A 22,080-nucleotide genomic window follows, 5' to 3' on the forward strand; every position below is an offset into this window, starting at 1 on the left:
TTTTTACTAAACTTTTTATTTGGGTGTCTATAGTAACTCAGATCTCAGATCATATCTGAGTTTTCTAAATCTAGAAAACTCAGATATACACCCAATTTATTCGCAGATTTATTTGCGCGAATCAAAAGCATTGACTAACTACTGCACATGCGTATTGATATTTTCATTTAATTTCTGTAACATAACAACGTTGCTGAACCAATCAGAACTCAGGAATGTTCGATTCGCGCGAAATTATTTCGCTACAAACCATCCCATCTCGAACGACGACAGAATAAACAGCGCCCTCTCTTGTTTAAAAAGAACAAATATAAAATATATGGCGCTAACAACAAATCACATTATTTGCGAAAAATCATTGCAGAATATTTCGTTGTAAGTTTCATAATATCTAACATTAGATCTTGAAAACAGAGAACATGAATAACTAACGGTTACACTTAGCTAGGCCTATGTATAAGCTACTTTTATTAGCTAGTTCTAGAGGCTAGGCCTAGGCCTAGCTGTTAGGTTTATTAATATTACTATTAGGCATCATCCTGTCCTGAAACTGAGCCTTACTGCTTGCTAGGCCTAGGCCTAGGCTAGTAATAATAAAGTAAAGTAAGAGATCATTATTATACTGAACCGTGCTGGACGGAGATGGGTACGATATGCTACTACTAGAGAGAGGCCTGGGTCTTCTATGCCTACCCTACTTTAAATAAACCCTAAAAGAAAGGACCAGTCTGTATGTATGTATGGCACACACACTTTCCGTATAATATTGGGCTAGGATTAGACCATAGGCTAGTTCTCTTTTTTAAATCAAAATGTCACACATATGCAACATACATTTCACAACATTGCTGTCACTGACCCTTCGCCTGTATTGTACCCTACTACTAGGCCTAGGCTATCACCAAGTATCATAAAATTATAATGAATGGTCTAAATTTTGTTACAGGCTTTTCCTACTCAAACAAGCAAAATTATTAAATTGTAAATATACAAAATAAGATAAGGATAATCAATGAGTTGCAGAGTTGACAGTAAAGTATGCAACTGCTCATCAAAATACAGTACAATTGTTTACTTTTTTTTAAATACAGTACATTCATACTTACAATGTGTCCCAGGCAGACCCAACTCAATATTCTGTATCTTTCTGGGATCCTGCCTTCTTCTTGCCCCCAGATTTATTCTTATTAAGTATATGGGCGATTCCACGGTAAATAATGATTGTGGTCTTCCAATGGAGAATTGCCCATATTACTTATTAGTATTCCATTATTGTTTCGATCTTAAAAGCAAGTAAATAAATGTTATTTTGAATTGAATGTACTGTACTCGTAACAAAATTGGTTCTCCTGTAGTGGCCATTATCAAATAAATAGCTGAGACATTTTCAGTTTACACAATTACTGTACACTACAGAGTATAGTCTGTCACATGATGCAGTGCCATTGCTTTATTGTGCATACATGATGTTGTGTGTACATCAGATGAATGGATAATTCCATTCATTCGATGTACTCACAACATTAAGCAATGAATAGGAAGATGACACATTCACTATCCTGTTATGTTCACAGCTTATTGTAATGTTACCACATTTTTGTTACATTAAGACATTAAGAATGTGATTGAGCTTTTAACGTCTTTCATAATCAGATCTGTGGATTTTTATAATCATTTAGTTTTACAATATGAAACCATTGGTTGAGTGGAGATAGGATTGAGATCTGCTTATAGACCTACAGTACTGTAAAAAAAATCCTAGTGAAAACCACACACACTACCACACAATGTTATATGCTGTACACACCCCTATTGTACCTTAGAACACTAGAAGGGAATACAGTAGGGGCTATTGACTATATAGGGGTTGAGATTATGCAATATGTACTCCATTCAATGCAGGGAAAAATTTCATTTTAAAATTTTATTGAGATAATAATAAAACTAAATTTTCGTCAGGAAATGTCCTGTATCTTATTTTATTTTATTATGACTTTTTTTGTATATTGTAGTACTAGAGTTACATATGTGGTACTTAATTATTATTGTTTATTTTTACATATTTGGAAAACTTGTTTGGAGTTAGTCATATGTTTACTGTTAAACTTGTACAATAAGACAGTCTTAGAAAATACAGTAATTTATGTATTTTGACATCATCCTTCATGAATTTTCTTTAAATTAAGTAACTTAAACATTACAAAACCAATCACTCTAACCGATTAGATATTTATTTATGCAAAAATATAATACATATTTTATAACCTTTTCTCTTGTTTTTAACACTTAGGAATTGAGATGGTGACCCCGTTTGTTGATGGATGGGACTTTGTCCAAACACTAGGTGAAGGTGCTTACGGAGAGTGAGTATTTAAAACATGATTTTTTTTTAATGGATACAGGTGATCTGAATGAGTTTTTTAAATTTACCTTTTTTTTTTAATATTTTATGAATAAGGTTTCAGAAAAGTCAATTTCCTGGAATTTTAATATTCATGAATTCTTTCCTTTGTGTTTTTTTTTAACTTTTGTAATTAATCTGTATTGAAAAAATGATGAATTAGGAAAGTACCGTACTGTACAACAAGACGAACAGACATTTTTATATCATCATGAAATAACTAATAATCTTCTAATTTAAACCAAATTTAATGAATCATTAAATAATCTCTTAGTCTTATGCACAATTTTATAGGTACAGTAACTTGAATAGTAACATTCTTGTACTACAGTATACCTTTTAAATGTTTATGTTTTTGTAAAATGTCTTCTGTACTGATGAAATGATAAGATTCACACTAGGAATGGTCAGTATACTGGACCCCAGCCATACTGTATAACTGTATACTTGCTGTGTAATGAATACTGTATAAAAGCTGCCAAGTCAACTCACAACAATAAGGTCAAAATGTTTTCGCAATTGACTGCAGATTTGCTTTCTTAAATAATGACATAGATTGTCTTTGACAAGCTAACTCCTCATTGATAGATTACACGGAAAAAGAAATGCGACAATATCACATGAAACTAAAGTCACATGGGTCACATTACGCAACTTTAATACTACACCTATGTTACGCTGCGTGTAATAGCATTGACGATTATTCCACGGACAACTGATGTCGACCGACTTTTGTATCCGCATGGATTACATGTTTTATAGCTGTAATACTTTAACTTACCAGTAAACACATATTTTGTTTTCTTTTTTATTGTAATAAGATAGATACTAGATTTCTTAGAACAAATAGATAATTTGTTTGCAGAAATTGATTTCATCTTATTTTCTGTATTCAATGGATTAAAATATTACATTTGAACTTTTTTGTACAAAATGGTTTTATTTATCGATTGACTAAATTCTTACTGGTGATTTTGTAGTAAATTTAATTGTTGTATGTGTGTATACAATTTCATTTGTTTTGCATGACTTTTATTATACTGTTTGAGAAATTATAGTATAAATTTATCCTGCAATCATTTTAGTCTGGTTTGTATATGGGAAAAGAGATCAGAAGAAGAGTTTTGTTATTTAAAGCTTAGTATGATCAAATGTTTCAATACTTGATCATTTAATAACTAAATTGCTTTACAATGACAGTGAGGTCTGGTTTATTTTCGATCGTAATGGTGTGATTATGATTTTCTATGATGTAAAGAAATGAATAATTTATGTTGTTATATGGGCTTTTTTTTCTTCAAGATACACTGTCTCAAAGGAAATGCATGATCGTGTTATCATAAAGTATCAATAAACAATAATGTTTTTGTCAGCTGCATTTAAATACTTTCAGATATAAATTGAAAAAAAAAATATGTTTTGATTTCGATCATAAAAATTGAAAAATCCAGTTTAGGAAACATGTTATCTGGTATATCGTAATATATGTCAGAGCGTGCCCTGATTGAACGCTCCAATAAACACGGTCCTTGAGGACCGTTAAAGCTAAATCATTTGTATTTGGCATTTGATCTTAATTACGCCGTGCACAAAAATGTTTGCGGAAAATAATTAACGCTGCATTTGGCATAGTTTGAATTTTACCATTAGGAATTATATAAGATCAAGGATTGAGCAAATTTGTGGAAATTATAATAATTTTAGTTTTTTTAAATTAATTTGTATGGGTTAATACCACTCTATGCTTTATTTGTCAATATTCAGAAATATCAAATATTTTTTAACATTGCATTATTGTAAAAATTATTTATAAGGGCTAAGAAATGTTGTTGCTATTTGATAGACCTTCTGTACAGTAGGTACAATGGAATAGAAATAGAGATAATCCCTATTGAGGGGACACCCGACAAAGCGTCCCTGAATTGCAAGTGACCTAGTGTTAAAACATATAAATGAGTATAAGTATTTATAGAAGTGTCAGGGCCCCTGAATAGGTGTGTCCAACAGGACAAAGGGAGGTGATAGCCTGTATTATATTATTATAATATCAAAATATATTAATAAAGATTGGAAGAGTGGTGTAGCTGGTTTAGTGGTTATAGTCAGTTTCTTGATTGTAAGGTTTGGATTCAAACCTATGACTTGGCTTGTTATAATTGTATTTAATAAACATGGTAAGTTTTGTATACAATGTGTACAGTACACCACTTTCTGTTCGCCCAGAGTGAAATTGCAATTGTGGTATAAAAAAATTAATTGATTTTAAAACCACATTCTAAAAGTAAAAAACTTCCATAAGTAGATGGCTCACTTCTTCCTATTGAACGTTTAATGTCTTTTCTATTTTCAGAGTGAAACTTGCGGTAAATCGCAGTACGCAAGAAGCCGTAGCCGTCAAGGTCATCAACCTAACAAAGTCAAAAGGTGCTGCGGACAATGTTCGAAAAGAGGTACATACTGTAGTATAAATAAATATCATATTGAATCTAGCACATAGTAGTCTAATGCTTGTGTGAGTTTATATTTGGAAAGAGAGATGTGGCTGATGACTTATCGGCTCTTTGTGAGACAAAATATGAGGTTCTTTTAATGGATATCAACCTTATGTTCATCAATTCATGATGATTGGATTGTACAGTAAATCGCATCACCTTCATTGATGATAATATGAATTATCCCCCATCCTGTGGGGGTTTTTCTGCGTGTGGAGACCACCCCCGCCACATCGGGCAATCTATTTTAAAGTAGAATGAACTATATGTGCACATTCATATTAATCATGCTCACACTTAGTTTAACAACATGATTTAACTTAATCAACTTTAAAGAATGAGTAAGCAAGTCAAATGGCTGAGCGGTTAAGGCAGGGGTGCTGTTTTCTATCTAAAGAGGCAACAATATCGGCATGAATTCGAAAGCCGACTTGCTCCTAGCTATTATCTTCTCAGATAAGAACTATAAACCTTGTCCAATGTACATAGTTTGCCCGTATGAATCCAGTGCATCATTCAAGATAAGTAGCGGGTTACCCTGGTAAACTGGTTCACTAAATAACCCTTGTACCAGGACAATTACCACGATAGGACAGTGATCAAATGACTATTGGTATGGCAATAGATTAAATCCTTCATGTGCCCGTGAAATAAAAATATACAGTATAAAATAAAAGCTGAGTCTACCTGAGAACAGTAAAATATTTATGTACAACTCTAGTTGATATTCCCACAATAAAAAGTATTCATTTTTACTCGCATATTTTCTTTTCTACGGCTACTGTAGGTTTGTATACATCGCATGTTGACGAATCAGCGGGTAATTCAGTTCTACGGCCAAAGAAAAGAGCCTAACGTGCAGTTCCTGTTTTTAGAATATGCCAGTGGTGGAGAATTGTTTGATAGGATAGGTAAGCACACAAAGTCTGGGTCTAACTAAACTAAATAGCTGACCTTGGGGACTAGGTTTCAGATTTGACATTTGTTTATTGAAAATAAAGAATAAATTTCAATCAAATATCAACAGAAAGATTTTAATAGCAAACCTTTCTTTTCTTGTTTTTATATTTTTTTTTAACGAAACAAACAGATTGTCTGATACACATTGGATGCTGGCGCAGAAATATTTATATTCATGGCAATTTGCAATTTGAAAATTCATAATTATACCATAAATCTCTTTTAGGAATTTTATTTTAAACCTTGGAGGGACATTAATAGGAATTTTTAAGACTAAAATCCTTGCCACGGTCTCATTTAGTGTATACTCTTGAGGAGTAGTATTTGGAAAATTATTTTAATGATTTAAAATTTCCAGAAGGCCGTGTTTGTAACTATCTCGAAACTGGAACTCTGCAACTTTCCCAAAAACAGAACTTCACTTATTAGGGAGTTTTTTTCAAAGATTTTAAGAGTTAACCAGGGCATATTAAAGCCAAATCTGGCTTCTATTTACAGAAAACAATCATGAAATAGATTTATAATCAAATTAACAGTATATTTTTTAATTTTTTTTATTTTTTATTTTATTCAATCAAAACCAACAGCGATAATTACCGCCACTAACAGGTTTGATACAAACAAAGCCAGGACTGATTAAACCACCTTGATTGGTCCTAACATTGATCAAGGGCTTCTCTCGTCCAGTGCCCACATTGACCAGAGGTCTGAGGCAGATACTAGATGCAGGGGCTGCCATTAGAGTCAGCAGTGCTGATTTCAAATGCCTAACGGGACCCCAGCTCCGTATACAGCACCCGCTATTCCCAGATGGTCTCCAATCTAAGCTCTAACCAGGCCCAACTTTGCTTAACTTCGGTGATCTGACGAGAACCGGTGTTTCAACGTGGTAAAGCCATATTAATTTATGTAATTTAACATAGTGTGATTTAATTTTATAAATTTTGTATATATTTTTTTAGAACCAGATCAAGGAATGCCACAAAGACAAGCACACAATTATTTTTTACAACTCATATCTGGTGTAGAATATTTGCATAAAAAAGGTGTAACACACAGAGACCTCAAGCCAGAGAATCTGCTTTTAGATGAGCATGGTAAGTACTGGTTTGTATCGGCACACACCCAGTAGCAGACCTCCCAACTCAGAAAAAGAAATATCAGTAGATTTTATATATCTATAGAATGTGCTGTAGTAATACATCAAACCATAGAGGGTGCTATGAAAAACCTAAAGATATTGGTATCTAAAATAATTGTAAACATGGGTATGTCAGGCATACAAAATACATTATTTTATTTCTAAAAATCTTACTGACCGATATTAGTATGTTTTCTATTCCCTTATCAATATCTGGAGAAGTAGAAATTATACATTTATATCCAGAGAATTTTGTAGTTTATCAAAAATATCTGGAGAAATTGGGTTTTAGCAGGAGAGTGGAAGATGAGCCGAATATCGGGAGACTCCCGCCAGTGTTGCGAGAGTTGGGAGGTCTGCATTAGTGTTTGTTCACCAATACAGTGTTCTTTTTGTCTACTTATACTTTTACATACAGTATTTTTATTTTGTAGTACTGCAGTTTTATTTTTAAATAATTAATGATAAACAATTAATGAAAGACATTGAAATAGAAGTTATGTTTTATTTTAGATAATTTAAAAATCTCTGACTTCGGACTAGCAACAGTTTTTCGTCATCAGGGCAAGGAGAGATTGTTGGGAAAGTGTTGCGGAACACCACCGTATGTAGCGCCCGAAGTGTTAAAAAAGAAAGAATATCACGCGGAACCTTCTGACCTTTGGTCTTGCGGAGTTATACTGGTTGCTATGTTAGCAGGAGGTAAATATTATTTAAATGTATAGGTGAAGCTAAGTGGGGCCCACCCTATCCAGATGCATGATTTTTTCCCCAGGTAGCTACAGCAAAGTTTGAATAATTTTATAGATTATAGAGGGAGCTATGGCGTATGATGTAGCAGAGCCATATATTTAAAGAGTTACGACATTTAATGAATTAGAAACAATTTCTGTGTCCAAAATATTGTGCGCTCTAGGTGTGCGCGTTTAGTTTGCATAGCAATTCTCTATAGTTAATGCATTATTTGTACATTGTGTTGTTTAAAGTCATTTTTGCAGTAACTTTATAAATTAGTTATTATTTTATCAAAACCTTTAAACAAATGGATTGTTTTGAATTGGTAAAGCTTTGTGAATGGTATACATTATACAAAAATTCAACTCCATACTCTACTAAGGAATAGTTGGACACAAAGATGGCCGGTAGTGTACCATGTGACTTCTAAAATCCAAATGTTGTAATGCTTTCAATATACGTCTCTGCGATGTAGGCCCTCGTCATAAATAGTTATTGACAACACATTTTTCAAAGCCAGCTCTGTGGCTGAATCATAATTTTATTTTAGAAGAAAAAATGCTTTTAAAGAAATAAAAAATGACAGATGGTATTGTAAAACATTTAAAAGCAAAGGTTAGATCAAAGTTTTATTCAGTCATGTTCGCACTAGACAATTTTGTAAGGTAAAGCAATGCATTTATTTTGGCTACCAGAGAACACATCCCTACCTCTGACATAATTATGCATCCGGTGCCTTTGTGACCACAATATCCGTGAAGTACACGCCCACTATAGTTTGAAACTTTGTAGTTCACGTGTACTATCTGTTAATTAACTTGAATGGCAACTAGCTAAAAGCAAAATCAATCATATAAATGTGGTAAGCTAATGTGTCCAGTGGGGACGTGAATGTAATTATAGAGCAGCATTATTGCTAACTGCACTGTAACAGCTAAAATAATTTGATTACATACAGAAGTTGATTTGCTAAAGACGATTTATGTTACAGAGATCCAGAATAATCTGGCAGGTTCAGCAGCAAGCAGCAGTACCGATATTAATTTGATTCATTTTAATTTTAAATACGCATCCAGCGAGGAAATCACCAATTACAGGATGGATAAATTATTTTTATAATTTGTTCATGCTTATAAAATAAATCTTTATTTGAGAGTTAGAGAGTAGAGTTGAAAGAGTTGTGAGTTTACAACCCTGGCACTAGGTCTGGATTGAACCATGGACCTTAGGATTGGAAGGCAAGCACATTAGCCACCAAGCTACAGCTCCACTACTCTATTTTATTCGTACTAAACACACAGTATACATAGTTTGAAATGATTATAATAGAATATAAAATCCATCCTGAAAATGGCTATAAACCTTGAACCATCGCCCCATACAAGCGTCTTAAGCTTGGTTCCCACTAGGATGCAACACAAGTATGTAACAGCAATGTAAGTAATTTTACCAATCACAAACAATGGATTATTCAAATGTGGCTTGTTTATTCAATTAGTTTGCATTGTGTGTACGTCCTTGTGTTGCGTCCTAGTGGGAACCAAGCTTTTAATGGCAATTTTGCTTGAATTAGAGGATGTAGGTGTCGCACATTCATCTCATCAAATTCTTTGTGGTTCCATATGGGATTTTTTTAAACTGTGAAAGTTTTTCTGGAGAGTGCATGTCTTTGAAGTTTAAGATATATAGAGTCCCTTTTCCGTCCAGCTTGAAAATAGTGCACCAACCTTTTTCACATGAATATATGTAATGAATTTAAAGATAAATGTCTATATATACAGTAAATCTGTACATAAGACACAGAAAGAGAAGAGAAATACCTAAAGGCTGGCCTAAGCCTAAAAAGACTATAATAACAAGTCTGTTTTCTTTTTCCTTTGATAGAGTTACCATGGGACGAACCAAGCTATGACTGTAAAGAGTTCTGCAATTGGTTAGACAAGAGGGTTGAGTTGACACCGTGGGTCAAGATAGACACTATAGTTTTAGGTATGGAAATTGGGGGGTTGCATTCAAATACAGTAGAACCCCTATTAAGGGGACACCTTTGGGACCCAACAAAGTGCCCACTTAATATGGGTTGTCAATTAAATATTGTTGGCCTTAGTGTTAAAACATATAAAGATGAAGGAAACCTCATTATTGAGCACCTTTAAATCATTACTCAAAACTCATATTTTCTTATGTTTTTGGAAGCGCCATGAGCAATGACTGTTGGAATGGCGCTATATAAATAGAACGATTGATGGAAGGTATTTATTATTGTCCTCAAGCTTAAATGGAAACTGAGAACATCCTGAGAAAGTGAGCCTGTCCCAACAAATAACTGTGTTACTATTAATACTTCAATTGTATTTTTGTGTTGCAGCACTTTTGAAGAAAATGTTAAGTGAGGTTCCCTCTAGACGGTATACAATAACTCAAATAAAAAATGACAGATGGTATTGTAAAACATTTAAAAGCAAAGGTTAGATCAAAGTTTTGTTCAGTCATGTTCACACTAGACAATTTTGTAAGGTAAACCAATGCATAGGTAAGTTTTACTGTGATCATTCATGACAATAATAAGTGGAGTGTGAACTGTGAACAGTAGTAAACTTTCTCTGTAATAGGCATACTGTAATAAGATGTCTTGTTCAAACAGTACACTGTAGTCTTTTAGTTTTCTCTTGAACATGCATCTGAAGGTTAGGTTAGTTGACTTTTCCAAGTAAAACTGACCAGGTTAGCTGTTGAAATTAGAATGAATAAATCTTGTACATTTTGTATCATAATACAGTAGCTGTATAATTGATAAAAGTTAATAAAAACTCTACGGCTACATTTACCAATAGGAAAGTTACCCAACTACACTCAACCATAGATAACCATATCTTTCTGTCGCTACAGTTTTGTCAAGTTCTTTATTGGTAAAAACATCAACATTTTATTCTATTAAATAGGTTTTTCAAGGCTGCCCTCAAGTTCTCCACCTGGTTCATTTAAACGAGTGTGCACAGGAACGGATCTGTCTCCGTCATCGGCCAATAGGTACGTTATTTAATTTAAATGCTTTTTTTTGACTGGCAATGAAGTTAACTTTAATGTGTTAAAATCTGGTTTCTTGCACAAATTATTGATTGATTTTGAAAGATATTGTAAGTTGAAATATTGAAACTGTCATCAATGTTTATTTTTTTTGTAGGGAAGAAACTCCGGGTAAATACTCTAGTTCGCAACCATCTATCTGTGGTGGATTGGGTACCAGCACGATTGATAGTAGCAGCGTTGAGGATCTAATCTATGGCGTTAGTTTCTCCCAGCCAGTGCACCTTGATGATATGTTATTGGGTAGTCAGCTGCCGTGTACCCCGGGAAATTCCCAGGTAAGGATGCAGACAATTTTATTATGGCTTTTCAGCAGTGTGCCATTACAGACCAAATGTTAGAACTTCTGAAAACTTACAAAAAAATCTTTTTTTGTTCAGTAATTATGCACAATTTTTTAATTGGCTGAGCTTTACTATTACTTTTGTATTGTGGTATATAATTTTATTTTTTTTTTCAAGACTCCATTCCAGAAACTAGTAAAGAGAATGACTCGGTTCTTTACGAAGTACAGTGTAGAAGAAAGCATACATAGTCTGCTAGAAGTTCTGGAAAAATTAGGCTATCAAGCAAAGCAAACGTCTGCAGGCCAAGTAAGTTTATTATGGTTTTGATTGAATTGGAGTTGCTAGTGATTGAATTGCTTGTAATGAAGTTGCTTGTTATGAAGTTGCTCGTAATGAAGTTGCTTGTGATGTAGTTGCTTGTGATAGTTGCTCATGATGTAGGTGCTCGTGATGTAGGTGCTCGTGATGTAGTTGCTTGTAATGTAGTTGTCATGATGAAGTTGCATGGATGAAATTGCTCATGATGTAGTTGATCGTGATGTAGTTGCTCGTGATGTAGTTGCTCGTGATGTAGTTGCTTGTGATTGAGTTGCTGATAATGTTTTGCTCATAATGGAGTTGTGTGTGATGGTGTTGCTCTTGATGGTGTTGCTCTTAATGGTGTTGCTCGTGATGTTGCTCAAGATGGAATTGATCTTGATGATGTTCATCAGCATTTTACATTGTTCTAACAATTTTGTCTTAACTAATACCACCATAGCACATGCTGAAATGTCAAGTTCGTATAAAAGTTTGCTCATGATGGAGCTGATCATGATAGAGTTGCTCATGAGCAAATTACATTGTTCAAATAATTGAAAAGAATACCACCATAACACATAATGTAATATTAGGTGCAGTTTGTGTTGAACATTACTTGTATGAGATTTGTTTTTATCTATCTAGCTAACAATCACAACACAAGATAAACGAAGAAATCCATTGACATTCAAGGCTACATTGGTAGATATGGACGGAAAGGTTCTTGTCGATTTTAGGCTTTCTAAGGTCAGTATACATGCATAGTAATTATATAACAATTTTTTCTGTTTGTTTGCCTTTTAGCTCTCTATCGTCTTGTTCACTAATGGTCTAATCGTGAAGATATAGCATTTTTAGACCTCCCAACCTAAGTGTATAATTGCAATTTTATAGGTTAATTACGCATCACATGCTATTCATTATTTTTTTGTTTGAATTTTACATTTTTGTAAGTTTTTACTGATTTGTGTTCAATAATCTGCCTGTAGTGTGCATCATTTGTAACTGTTAGTACTACTCTACGTCCAAAATTGGAGTTATGTCTTTTTTAATGGCCTAGGTTCCTGGCCTAGCCTTGGACGATGATTCAAGAGGGATTTTGCCAATAAAAAGTTTTTATAACAGTAGAACAAATTAAAAAATGATTGCACATTCTGTAAAACAATCATTTATAAGCATTCATTATTTGTATAATAATCAATGCTTATATTTTTTTTGGTTGCTGATGACCAAACACACCCAAGTTTATCAATAAATAATACTACTGTATTTATGATAATAATAATAATATTTAATAAACTGCTTCATTTTAGGGAGACGGTCTGGAATTCAAGAGGAAATTTGTGAAAATCAAAGGCAAACTTGCTAGTATTATATGTAAAGGCCCAGTTCAACTCCAAAGATAGTATATAGTAAACATGTGATGAGTACTACTGTATTATCAAAGTCACAAAATAAACGTACAATTTAACGCGCATGAAAGCAACAATAAGACTTGTTTAATTTAATCATTACATTTGTCTAATATATTTATCTAAATATTTGTTAAAAACAAATAAAAACTGAAATATCCATAAACAGATGGTGCTAAAAATATTTTAAAACCCAATGTTATATATCAAAAAAATTAATAGATTAACACATGGTTAGAGATGATGTCAAAATTGGTCTACTGCAGTTACTGCAGAAACTACAATTTGAATGATTCAAGTTTGTTTCAAAGTTTATGAGATATTTAAGCAATATACAGTGTGTATGATTACCCCAAAAACGCTTGCTAAATAATTGCATAAATAGGATGAATCAAAATCAAGTTACTGCCGTAACTGCAGTAGATTAATTTTGACATGGTATTCCGTACACACTTCCTAATACTTCGCTTAGGGCAAAAGGGCAAGAGCTTGCTTGATGTTGAAGTTTATATGTAATTAACATAAATATGATATATATTAATATTGTAATACTATGCAAAATGTTTTATATACTGTACTGTATTATTATTATTTTATTCCAAAAATAACATAATTCCATCAACACAGCAGTAAAAGAATGAAAAAAAAGTGGGGCTTAATTGTGTTAATTAATTAAGTTCTTTGTTTAAATGCAGCTATCCTTGTTGGTTTTTATACCGATTGGTATTACTTTTGCTAGGTGTTTAAAAGTAGATTGTAGTTGTATATTGTATAAAAGAAAATGCATATTGGGTCCACTGAGAGAGACTATGGTCTATAGAGAAAGACTAGAGTCTAGAGAAAGGGGGCTTTGGTGCATAGGGTGGGAAAAGCTGGGGTCTACAGAAGAAAAGTAAGACGTAAAGGGTTGGGCTATGTGAAAGAAGATTGAGTCTAATTGGGAAGATGCGAGTCTAATGCGAAAAGGTGGATTTTGACAGAGGGAAGGGCCTAAAGGGTAATAAATGGGTCCCAAAAAAACTTACGAATGAGAGTGCTACACACACTTCCTGTATATTTGATGTCTTTTGATTTTTCAATTGTGCCAAATAAAACTATATATTATATTTAAAATAAATGTACCCAAATCATGCTGAAAATGTAATTATAAATTATTATTAATATTTAATGTCTCTCTATCTCTCTCCAGTTACGGATACTTTAAGGTCCAACTAAATTCGTGATTCGTGCTCATCTGGGATTTTTTTTTCTGAGGGAAGACCCCATTTGTTATAAGAGTTTAACTTTGCCTAAATGTTTTTATGTGTAATGTGATTTGACGCTTCAAAATCTTTTAGTATATATATATTTTTTGTTTCAAATTAACATTCTTTAACGTTTCAAATTATTAGTAACACCTCAAGTAGTAATGTTTGGGGTGTATATTTTTGACTGGGCACATGGGCACGAATTAACAATAGGAGACGCATCTTATACAGTACAATCTATATTTTAGGCCTACAGTAAAGAAAATAGAAGAGCTATAATCTTTATAGACCAACATCATTTAGGTCTTTAAATAGAGTTGTATGTACGTTATATGGTTTTCATGTTGTTATGCATGATGCGAATACATTTCTACATTTAATTAAAAACATTTTGATAGATTTTTTTGTTTTGTCACCTTGGACATAATTTATAAAAAGACTATTAATTCTATTTAATAAAAAAATAATGCATTAAAATGTTTGTTTATTGTGTGAATTATTTATAATAATAATAATAATGAGGAGGAGGAGGAGAATAAGGAGGTTGATTTATTTTGAATAGTGTAAATAGTTTAAATAGTGTAAATTATCGGTTAGATACATTTGTTTTTTTATTTTGGTATTTAATCATGAAAAAATAGTTTCGTAAAAAGAATGTTTACATTTTTCTGGCATTTTTTAATCGTGGCAATTAAGTTAAAATGTGATCAACTCTTAGACCTAAATATAAGTAGGCCTACTTTTAGCTGATGACCCCTTGTACTGGACACTACTCATCTTGAAAAATGTACTGACAATCTACCAAGTGTTCCATTATTTTATCAATAATTATTATCTTTGCCAACTATTGAAGAACATTTTTTTCACCACGACTTCTCAAGCAATCTTTACCAAATATTGTATATCATCGCACTCTCTTTAATTATGAAACTCCTCTCTTTATCAATGATTGTTCCCGAATAATTAACGATGCATTGACATTGTTTGCGCTATTGATGTTTATTCTTTATCAGGAACTAGTCCTCTCTTTCAATGAAAGTTGTTATATATTGACTAGGCCTACCTGAATCATCAGTGGAGCACAGATAACATGGACATAAAGTCAAAAGTTTGTATTATTTCATTCGTATGTTAATACACTGTGCTCAAGTGGACCTAATTTGGCACCAGAGGACGATCAAAGCATATTGATCGAAACGTCAAGAAACTTAACAGTTCTTTTCAGAACTAAATACGTGGTGTACCGCAAACTTTATATCAACATTTGATTTCACCATGCAAACCTTCAAACAATTAATATAATATCCTTCTCAAAAAGAAGCCCACCCAAGAGTACTAAAAATGAAGGAGCATTGCAATGCAACTTTGTTTCTGATTTTTTAAAAGGTCCACTTGTTTACATTTACAACCCTCAAAATATCTCTTTCAAAATCAAAGAAAAACAATATTTATTTTCAATTCCAAAAAAAAAAAAAAAAAAATATCCTTAGAGGTTTGAACCCAATCTACTAGAGATGAGAGCACCCAAGCCTGAGCATTACCCGTTACGCCACAGTAGTACATGACTGAACAGCTGATAATTGTCTATTTATACGTGTGTTACGTAATTCATCATTACGTCATAAATATCCTATTAACTTTGTTAAAACCAAAATGACCGGTAGCTCAGTCGCCTGAGCGTCGTGTTGACAACACGTATGTCGTGGGTTCGATTCCCACGCTGGTCGGTGGAATAGAGTTAAAGGTATGCGACCACTGTGTTTGGGGTTCACAGAATTATACGTCCCCCTTTCCACCACACATCATGAGGCGACAACATCAATGCATCTGGTGATGTGCTGGAAACGACCCCAAAAGGCTGTGGCAGGGCCTTAGTGCTGAGGCAGGGAGAGCACATTTAACATCTTTTTTTTTATTTAATTTTTTTTTTCAACCTGTATTCGATCTCTTAAATTTAATGTTTGTCGCCCTCAATTTTAAAGAAATTTAAATTACTTTCATCGCAGGTGTACGAAACGGTTTGGTATGCCGTGCGTTGTTATGCAAAGGTTGTGCAGGTGTAGTGGGAAAGACGGTAGTGTTAATCATTCGCGCTGAACACGCCACACTATTAAATTGTGATTTTGTTGAAGTTTAACATTATCATAATTATCATAGGTGATTATATATAGTAATACGTATAAGTATAAGTGCAATTCTGGGCTCTATTTTCATTATTAGCTCTGCCCCAACGATGGGCTAGTACTGGAGACTTAATATTTAATTTCACACTTCAAATGAATAGGTGCACTTTCAGGGGACAAGCTGTATTGTCCTGGTGTGAGTCTTATACAGTTTGTTTTAAAATCATAATTTAAAATCACGTAAACTTCCATTTTTTCGGGCGTCAACCTATGCAGCTCTATTTATCAAAATTGTCTTTGCTCAGTCCTAAGCATGGTGGGGTACTGAATATTCTTATACATGTTGTTTAAAAAAATAATAGATGTCATTTCCGGGGACCTTACAGCTCTATTTTAAACAGTTTGGTATGCCGTACGTTGTTATGCAAATGAGTTTGTGCAGGTGTATTATGGGGAAGATGGTATGTTAGTCATTCGCGGTCAACACGCCACAATGTTAAATTTTGATGTTGTTAATCTTTACATTAGAAGATTGTTCAAATCATGTAAATAAAATATTTTCTAGGCGGGAACCTAGCAGCCCTTCTCTTTTAGTTTGCAAAATTAATCTCGAAAAGAACTCCCATGTGGAAAAGAAGCCCACCCAAGAGTACTGAAAATGAAGGAGCACATGGGCTTCTTTTCGAGTTTTTATGGCAGTGTATTTAATGGCAAATAATTCCATTAAACTTTGTTTCTGATTTTAAAAAAGGTCCACTTGTTTAGGCCTGACATTTACAACCCTCAAAATATCTCTTTCAAAATCAAAGAAAAACAATATTTATTTTCAATTCCAAAAAAAAAAAAAAAAAAATATCCTTAGAGGTTTGAACCCAATCTACTAGAGATGAGAGCACCCAAACCTGAGCATTACCCGTTACGCCACAGTAGTACATGACTGAACAGCTGATAATAGTCTATTTATACGTGTGTTACGTAATTCATCATTACGTCATAAATATCCTATTAACTTTGTTAAAACCAAAATGACCGGTAGCTCAGTCGCCTGAGCGTCGTGTTGACAACACGTATGTCGTGGGTTCGATTCCCACGCTGGTCGGTGGAATAGAGTTAAAGGTATGCGACCACTGTGTTTGGGGTTCACAGAATTATACGTCCCCCTTTCCACCACACATCATGAGGCGACAACATCAATGCATCTGGTGATGTGCTGGAAACGACCCCAAAAGGCTGTGGCAGGGCCTTAGTGCTGAGGCAGGGAGAGCACATTTAACATCTTTTTTTTTATTTAATTTTTTTTTTCAACCTGTATTCGATCTCTTAAATTTAATGTTTGTCGCCCTCAATTTTAAAGAAATTTAAATTACTTTCATCGCAGGTGTACGAAACGGTTTGGTATGCCGTGCGTTGTTATGCAAAGGTTGTGCAGGTGTAGTGGGAAAGACGGTAGTGTTAATCATTCGCGCTGAACACGCCACACTATTAAATTGTGATTTTGTTGAAGTTTAACATTATCATAATTATCATAGGTGATTATATATAGTAATACGTATAAGTATAAGTGCAATTCTGGGCTCTATTTTCATTATTAGCTCTGCCCCAACGATGGGCTAGTACTGGAGACTTAATATTTAATTTCACACTTCAATGAATAGGTGCACTTTCAGGGGACAAGCTGTATTGTCCTGGTGTGAGTCTTATACAGTTTGGTTTAAAATCATAATTTAAAATCACGTAAAGTTCAATTTTTTCGGGGGTGAACCTATGCAGCTCTATTTATCAAAATTGTCTTTGCTCAGTCCTAAGCATGGTGGAGTACTGAATATTCTTATACATGTTGTTTGAAAAAATAATAGATGTCATTTCCGGGGACCTTACAGCTCTATTTTAAACAGTTTGGTATGCCGTACGTTGTTATGCAAATGAGTTTGTGCAGGTGTATTATGGGGAAGATGGTATGTTAGTCATTCGCGGTCAACACGCCACAATGTTAAATTTTGATGTTGTTAATCTTTACATTAGAAGATTGTTCAAATCATGTAAATAAAATATTTTCTAGGCGGGAACCTAGCAGCCCTTCTCTTTTAGTTTGCAAAATTAATCTCGAAAAGAACTCCCATGTGGAAAAGAAGCCCACCCAAGAGTACTGAAAATGAAGGAGCACATGGGCTTCTTTTCGAGTTTTTATGGCAGTGTATTTAATGGCAAATAATTCCATTAAACTTTGTTTCTGATTTTAAAAAAGGTCCACTTGTTTAGGCCTGACATTTACAACCCTCAAAATATCTCTTTCAAAATCAAAGAAAAACAATATTTATTTTCAATTCCAAAAAAAAAAAAAAAAAAAATATCCTTAGAGGTTTGAACCCAATCTACTAGAGATGAGAGCACCCAAACCTGAGCATTACCCGTTACGCCACAGTAGTACATGACTGAACAGCTGATAATAGTCTATTTATACGTGTGTTACGTAATTCATCATTACGTCATAAATATCCTATTAACTTTGTTAAAACCAAAATGACCGGTAGCTCAGTCGCCTGAGCGTCGTGTTGACAACACGTATGTCGTGGGTTCGATTCCCACGCTGGTCGGTGGAATAGAGTTAAAGGTATGCGACCACTGTGTTTGGGGTTCACAGAATTATACGTCCCCCTTTCCACCACACATCATGAGGCGACAACATCAATGCATCTGGTGATGTGCTGGAAACGACCCCAAAAGGCTGTGGCAGGGCCTTAGTGCTGAGGCAGGGAGAGCACATTTAACATCTTTTTTTTTATTTAATTTTTTTTTTCAACCTGTATTCGATCTCTTAAATTTAATGTTTGTCGCCCTCAATTTTAAAGAAATTTAAATTACTTTCATCGCAGGTGTACGAAACGGTTTGGTATGCCGTGCGTTGTTATGCAAAGGTTGTGCAGGTGTAGTGGGAAAGACGGTAGTGTTAATCATTCGCGCTGAACACGCCACACTATTAAATTGTGATTTTGTTGAAGTTTAACATTATCATAATTATCATAGGTGATTATATATAGTAATACGTATAAGTATAAGTGCAATTCTGGGCTCTATTTTCATTATTAGCTCTGCCCCAACGATGGGCTAGTACTGGAGACTTAATATTTAATTTCACACTTCAAATGAATAGGTGCACTTTCAGGGGACAAGCTGTATTGTCCTGGTGTGAGTCTTATACAGTTTGTTTTAAAATCATAATTTAAAATCACGTAAACTTCCATTTTTTCGGGCGTCAACCTATGCAGCTCTATTTATCAAAATTGTCTTTGCTCAGTCCTAAGCATGGTGGGGTACTGAATATTCTTATACATGTTGTTTAAAAAAATAATAGATGTCATTTCCGGGGACCTTACAGCTCTATTTTAAACAGTTTGGTATGCCGTACGTTGTTATGCAAATGAGTTTGTGCAGGTGTATTATGGGGAAGATGGTATGTTAGTCATTCGCGGTCAACACGCCACAATGTTAAATTTTGATGTTGTTAATCTTTACATTAGAAGATTGTTCAAATCATGTAAATAAAATATTTTCTAGGCGGGAACCTAGCAGCCCTTCTCTTTTAGTTTGCAAAATTAATCTCGAAAAGAACTCCCATGTGGAAAAGAAGCCCACCCAAGAGTACTGAAAATGAAGGAGCACATGGGCTTCTTTTCGAGTTTTTATGGCAGTGTATTTAATGGCAAATAATTCCATTAAACTTTGTTTCTGATTTTAAAAAAGGTCCACTTGTTTAGGCCTGACATTTACAACCCTCAAAATATCTCTTTCAAAATCAAAGAAAAACAATATTTATTTTCAATTCCAAAAAAAAAAAAAAAAAAATATCCTTAGAGGTTTGAACCCAATCTACTAGAGATGAGAGCACCCAAACCTGAGCATTACCCGTTACGCCACAGTAGTACATGACTGAACAGCTGATAATAGTCTATTTATACGTGTGTTACGTAATTCATCATTACGTCATAAATATCCTATTAACTTTGTTAAAACCAAAATGACCGGTAGCTCAGTCGCCTGAGCGTCGTGTTGACAACACGTATGTCGTGGGTTCGATTCCCACGCTGGTCGGTGGAATAGAGTTAAAGGTATGCGACCACTGTGTTTGGGGTTCACAGAATTATACGTCCCCCTTTCCACCACACATCATGAGGCGACAACATCAATGCATCTGGTGATGTGCTGGAAACGACCCCAAAAGGCTGTGGCAGGGCCTTAGTGCTGAGGCAGGGAGAGCACATTTAACATCTTTTTTTTTATTTAATTTTTTTTTTCAACCTGTATTCGATCTCTTAAATTTAATGTTTGTCGCCCTCAATTTTAAAGAAATTTAAATTACTTTCATCGCAGGTGTACGAAACGGTTTGGTATGCCGTGCGTTGTTATGCAAAGGTTGTGCAGGTGTAGTGGGAAAGACGGTAGTGTTAATCATTCGCGCTGAACACGCCACACTATTAAATTGTGATTTTGTTGAAGTTTAACATTATCATAATTATCATAGGTGATTATATATAGTAATACGTATAAGTATAAGTGCAATTCTGGGCTCTATTTTCATTATTAGCTCTGCCCCAACGATGGGCTAGTACTGGAGACTTAATATTTAATTTCACACTTCAATGAATAGGTGCACTTTCAGGGGACAAGCTGTATTGTCCTGGTGTGAGTCTTATACAGTTTGGTTTAAAATCATAATTTAAAATCACGTAAAGTTCAATTTTTTCGGGGGTGAACCTATGCAGCTCTATTTATCAAAATTGTCTTTGCTCAGTCCTAAGCATGGTGGAGTACTGAATATTCTTATACATGTTGTTTGAAAAAATAATAGATGTCATTTCCGGGGACCTTACAGCTCTATTTTAAACAGTTTGGTATGCCGTACGTTGTTATGCAAATGAGTTTGTGCAGGTGTATTATGGGGAAGATGGTATGTTAGTCATTCGCGGTCAACACGCCACAATGTTAAATTTTGATGTTGTTAATCTTTACATTAGAAGATTGTTCAAATCATGTAAATAAAATATTTTCTAGGCGGGAACCTAGCAGCCCTTCTCTTTTAGTTTGCAAAATTAATCTCGAAAAGAACTCCCATGTGGAAAAGAAGCCCACCCAAGAGTACTGAAAATGAAGGAGCACATGGGCTTCTTTTCGAGTTTTTATGGCAGTGTATTTAATGGCAAATAATTCCATTAAACTTTGTTTCTGATTTTAAAAAAGGTCCACTTGTTTAGGCCTGACATTTACAACCCTCAAAATATCTCTTTCAAAATCAAAGAAAAACAATATTTATTTTCAATTCCAAAAAAAAAAAAAAAAAAAATATCCTTAGAGGTTTGAACCCAATCTACTAGAGATGAGAGCACCCAAACCTGAGCATTACCCGTTACGCCACAGTAGTACATGACTGAACAGCTGATAATAGTCTATTTATACGTGTGTTACGTAATTCATCATTACGTCATAAATATCCTATTAACTTTGTTAAAACCAAAATGACCGGTAGCTCAGTCGCCTGAGCGTCGTGTTGACAACACGTATGTCGTGGGTTCGATTCCCACGCTGGTCGGTGGAATAGAGTTAAAGGTATGCGACCACTGTGTTTGGGGTTCACAGAATTATACGTCCCCCTTTCCACCACACATCATGAGGCGACAACATCAATGCATCTGGTGATGTGCTGGAAACGACCCCAAAAGGCTGTGGCAGGGCCTTAGTGCTGAGGCAGGGAGAGCACATTTAACATCTTTTTTTTTATTTAATTTTTTTTTTCAACCTGTATTCGATCTCTTAAATTTAATGTTTGTCGCCCTCAATTTTAAAGAAATTTAAATTACTTTCATCGCAGGTGTACGAAACGGTTTGGTATGCCGTGCGTTG

General features: G+C 34.3%; 1 protein-coding gene across 3 annotated transcripts in view; it reads left to right on the forward strand.

Annotated features, from left to right (window-relative positions):
• The window catches only part of LOC144849893 (serine/threonine-protein kinase Chk1-like), a 28,927-nt gene extending 14,394 nt beyond the window's left edge, over positions 1-14,533 (forward strand). For 2 of the 3 annotated variants that reach the window (XM_078706994.1, XM_078706996.1), the window contains exons 2-13: positions 2,291-2,363; positions 4,752-4,851; positions 5,681-5,804; positions 6,816-6,950; positions 7,508-7,696; positions 9,614-9,718; positions 10,098-10,196; positions 10,672-10,759; positions 10,914-11,094; positions 11,278-11,409; positions 12,049-12,150; positions 12,717-14,533. In XM_078706994.1, coding sequence (XP_078563120.1) covers positions 2,299-2,363; positions 4,752-4,851; positions 5,681-5,804; positions 6,816-6,950; positions 7,508-7,696; positions 9,614-9,718; positions 10,098-10,196; positions 10,672-10,759; positions 10,914-11,094; positions 11,278-11,409; positions 12,049-12,150; positions 12,717-12,809 — 1,413 coding nt within the window. In that variant the 5' untranslated portion in view covers positions 2,291-2,298 and the 3' untranslated portion in view covers positions 12,810-14,533. Of the gene's footprint in view, positions 1-303; positions 376-2,290; positions 2,364-4,751; positions 4,852-5,680; positions 5,805-6,815; positions 6,951-7,507; positions 7,697-9,613; positions 9,719-10,097; positions 10,197-10,671; positions 10,760-10,913; positions 11,095-11,277; positions 11,410-12,048; positions 12,151-12,716 lie in introns of those variants that run through there. The other variant, XM_078706993.1, reaches the window with a different exon arrangement.
• The last annotated feature ends 7,547 nt before the right edge of the window (positions 14,534-22,080 follow it).

The sequence above is a fragment of the Antedon bifida genome, chromosome 8 (genome assembly GCF_963402885.1).
Source record: "Antedon bifida chromosome 8, ecAntBifi1.1, whole genome shotgun sequence".
Lineage (NCBI taxonomy): Eukaryota > Metazoa > Echinodermata > Crinoidea > Comatulida > Antedonidae > Antedon > Antedon bifida.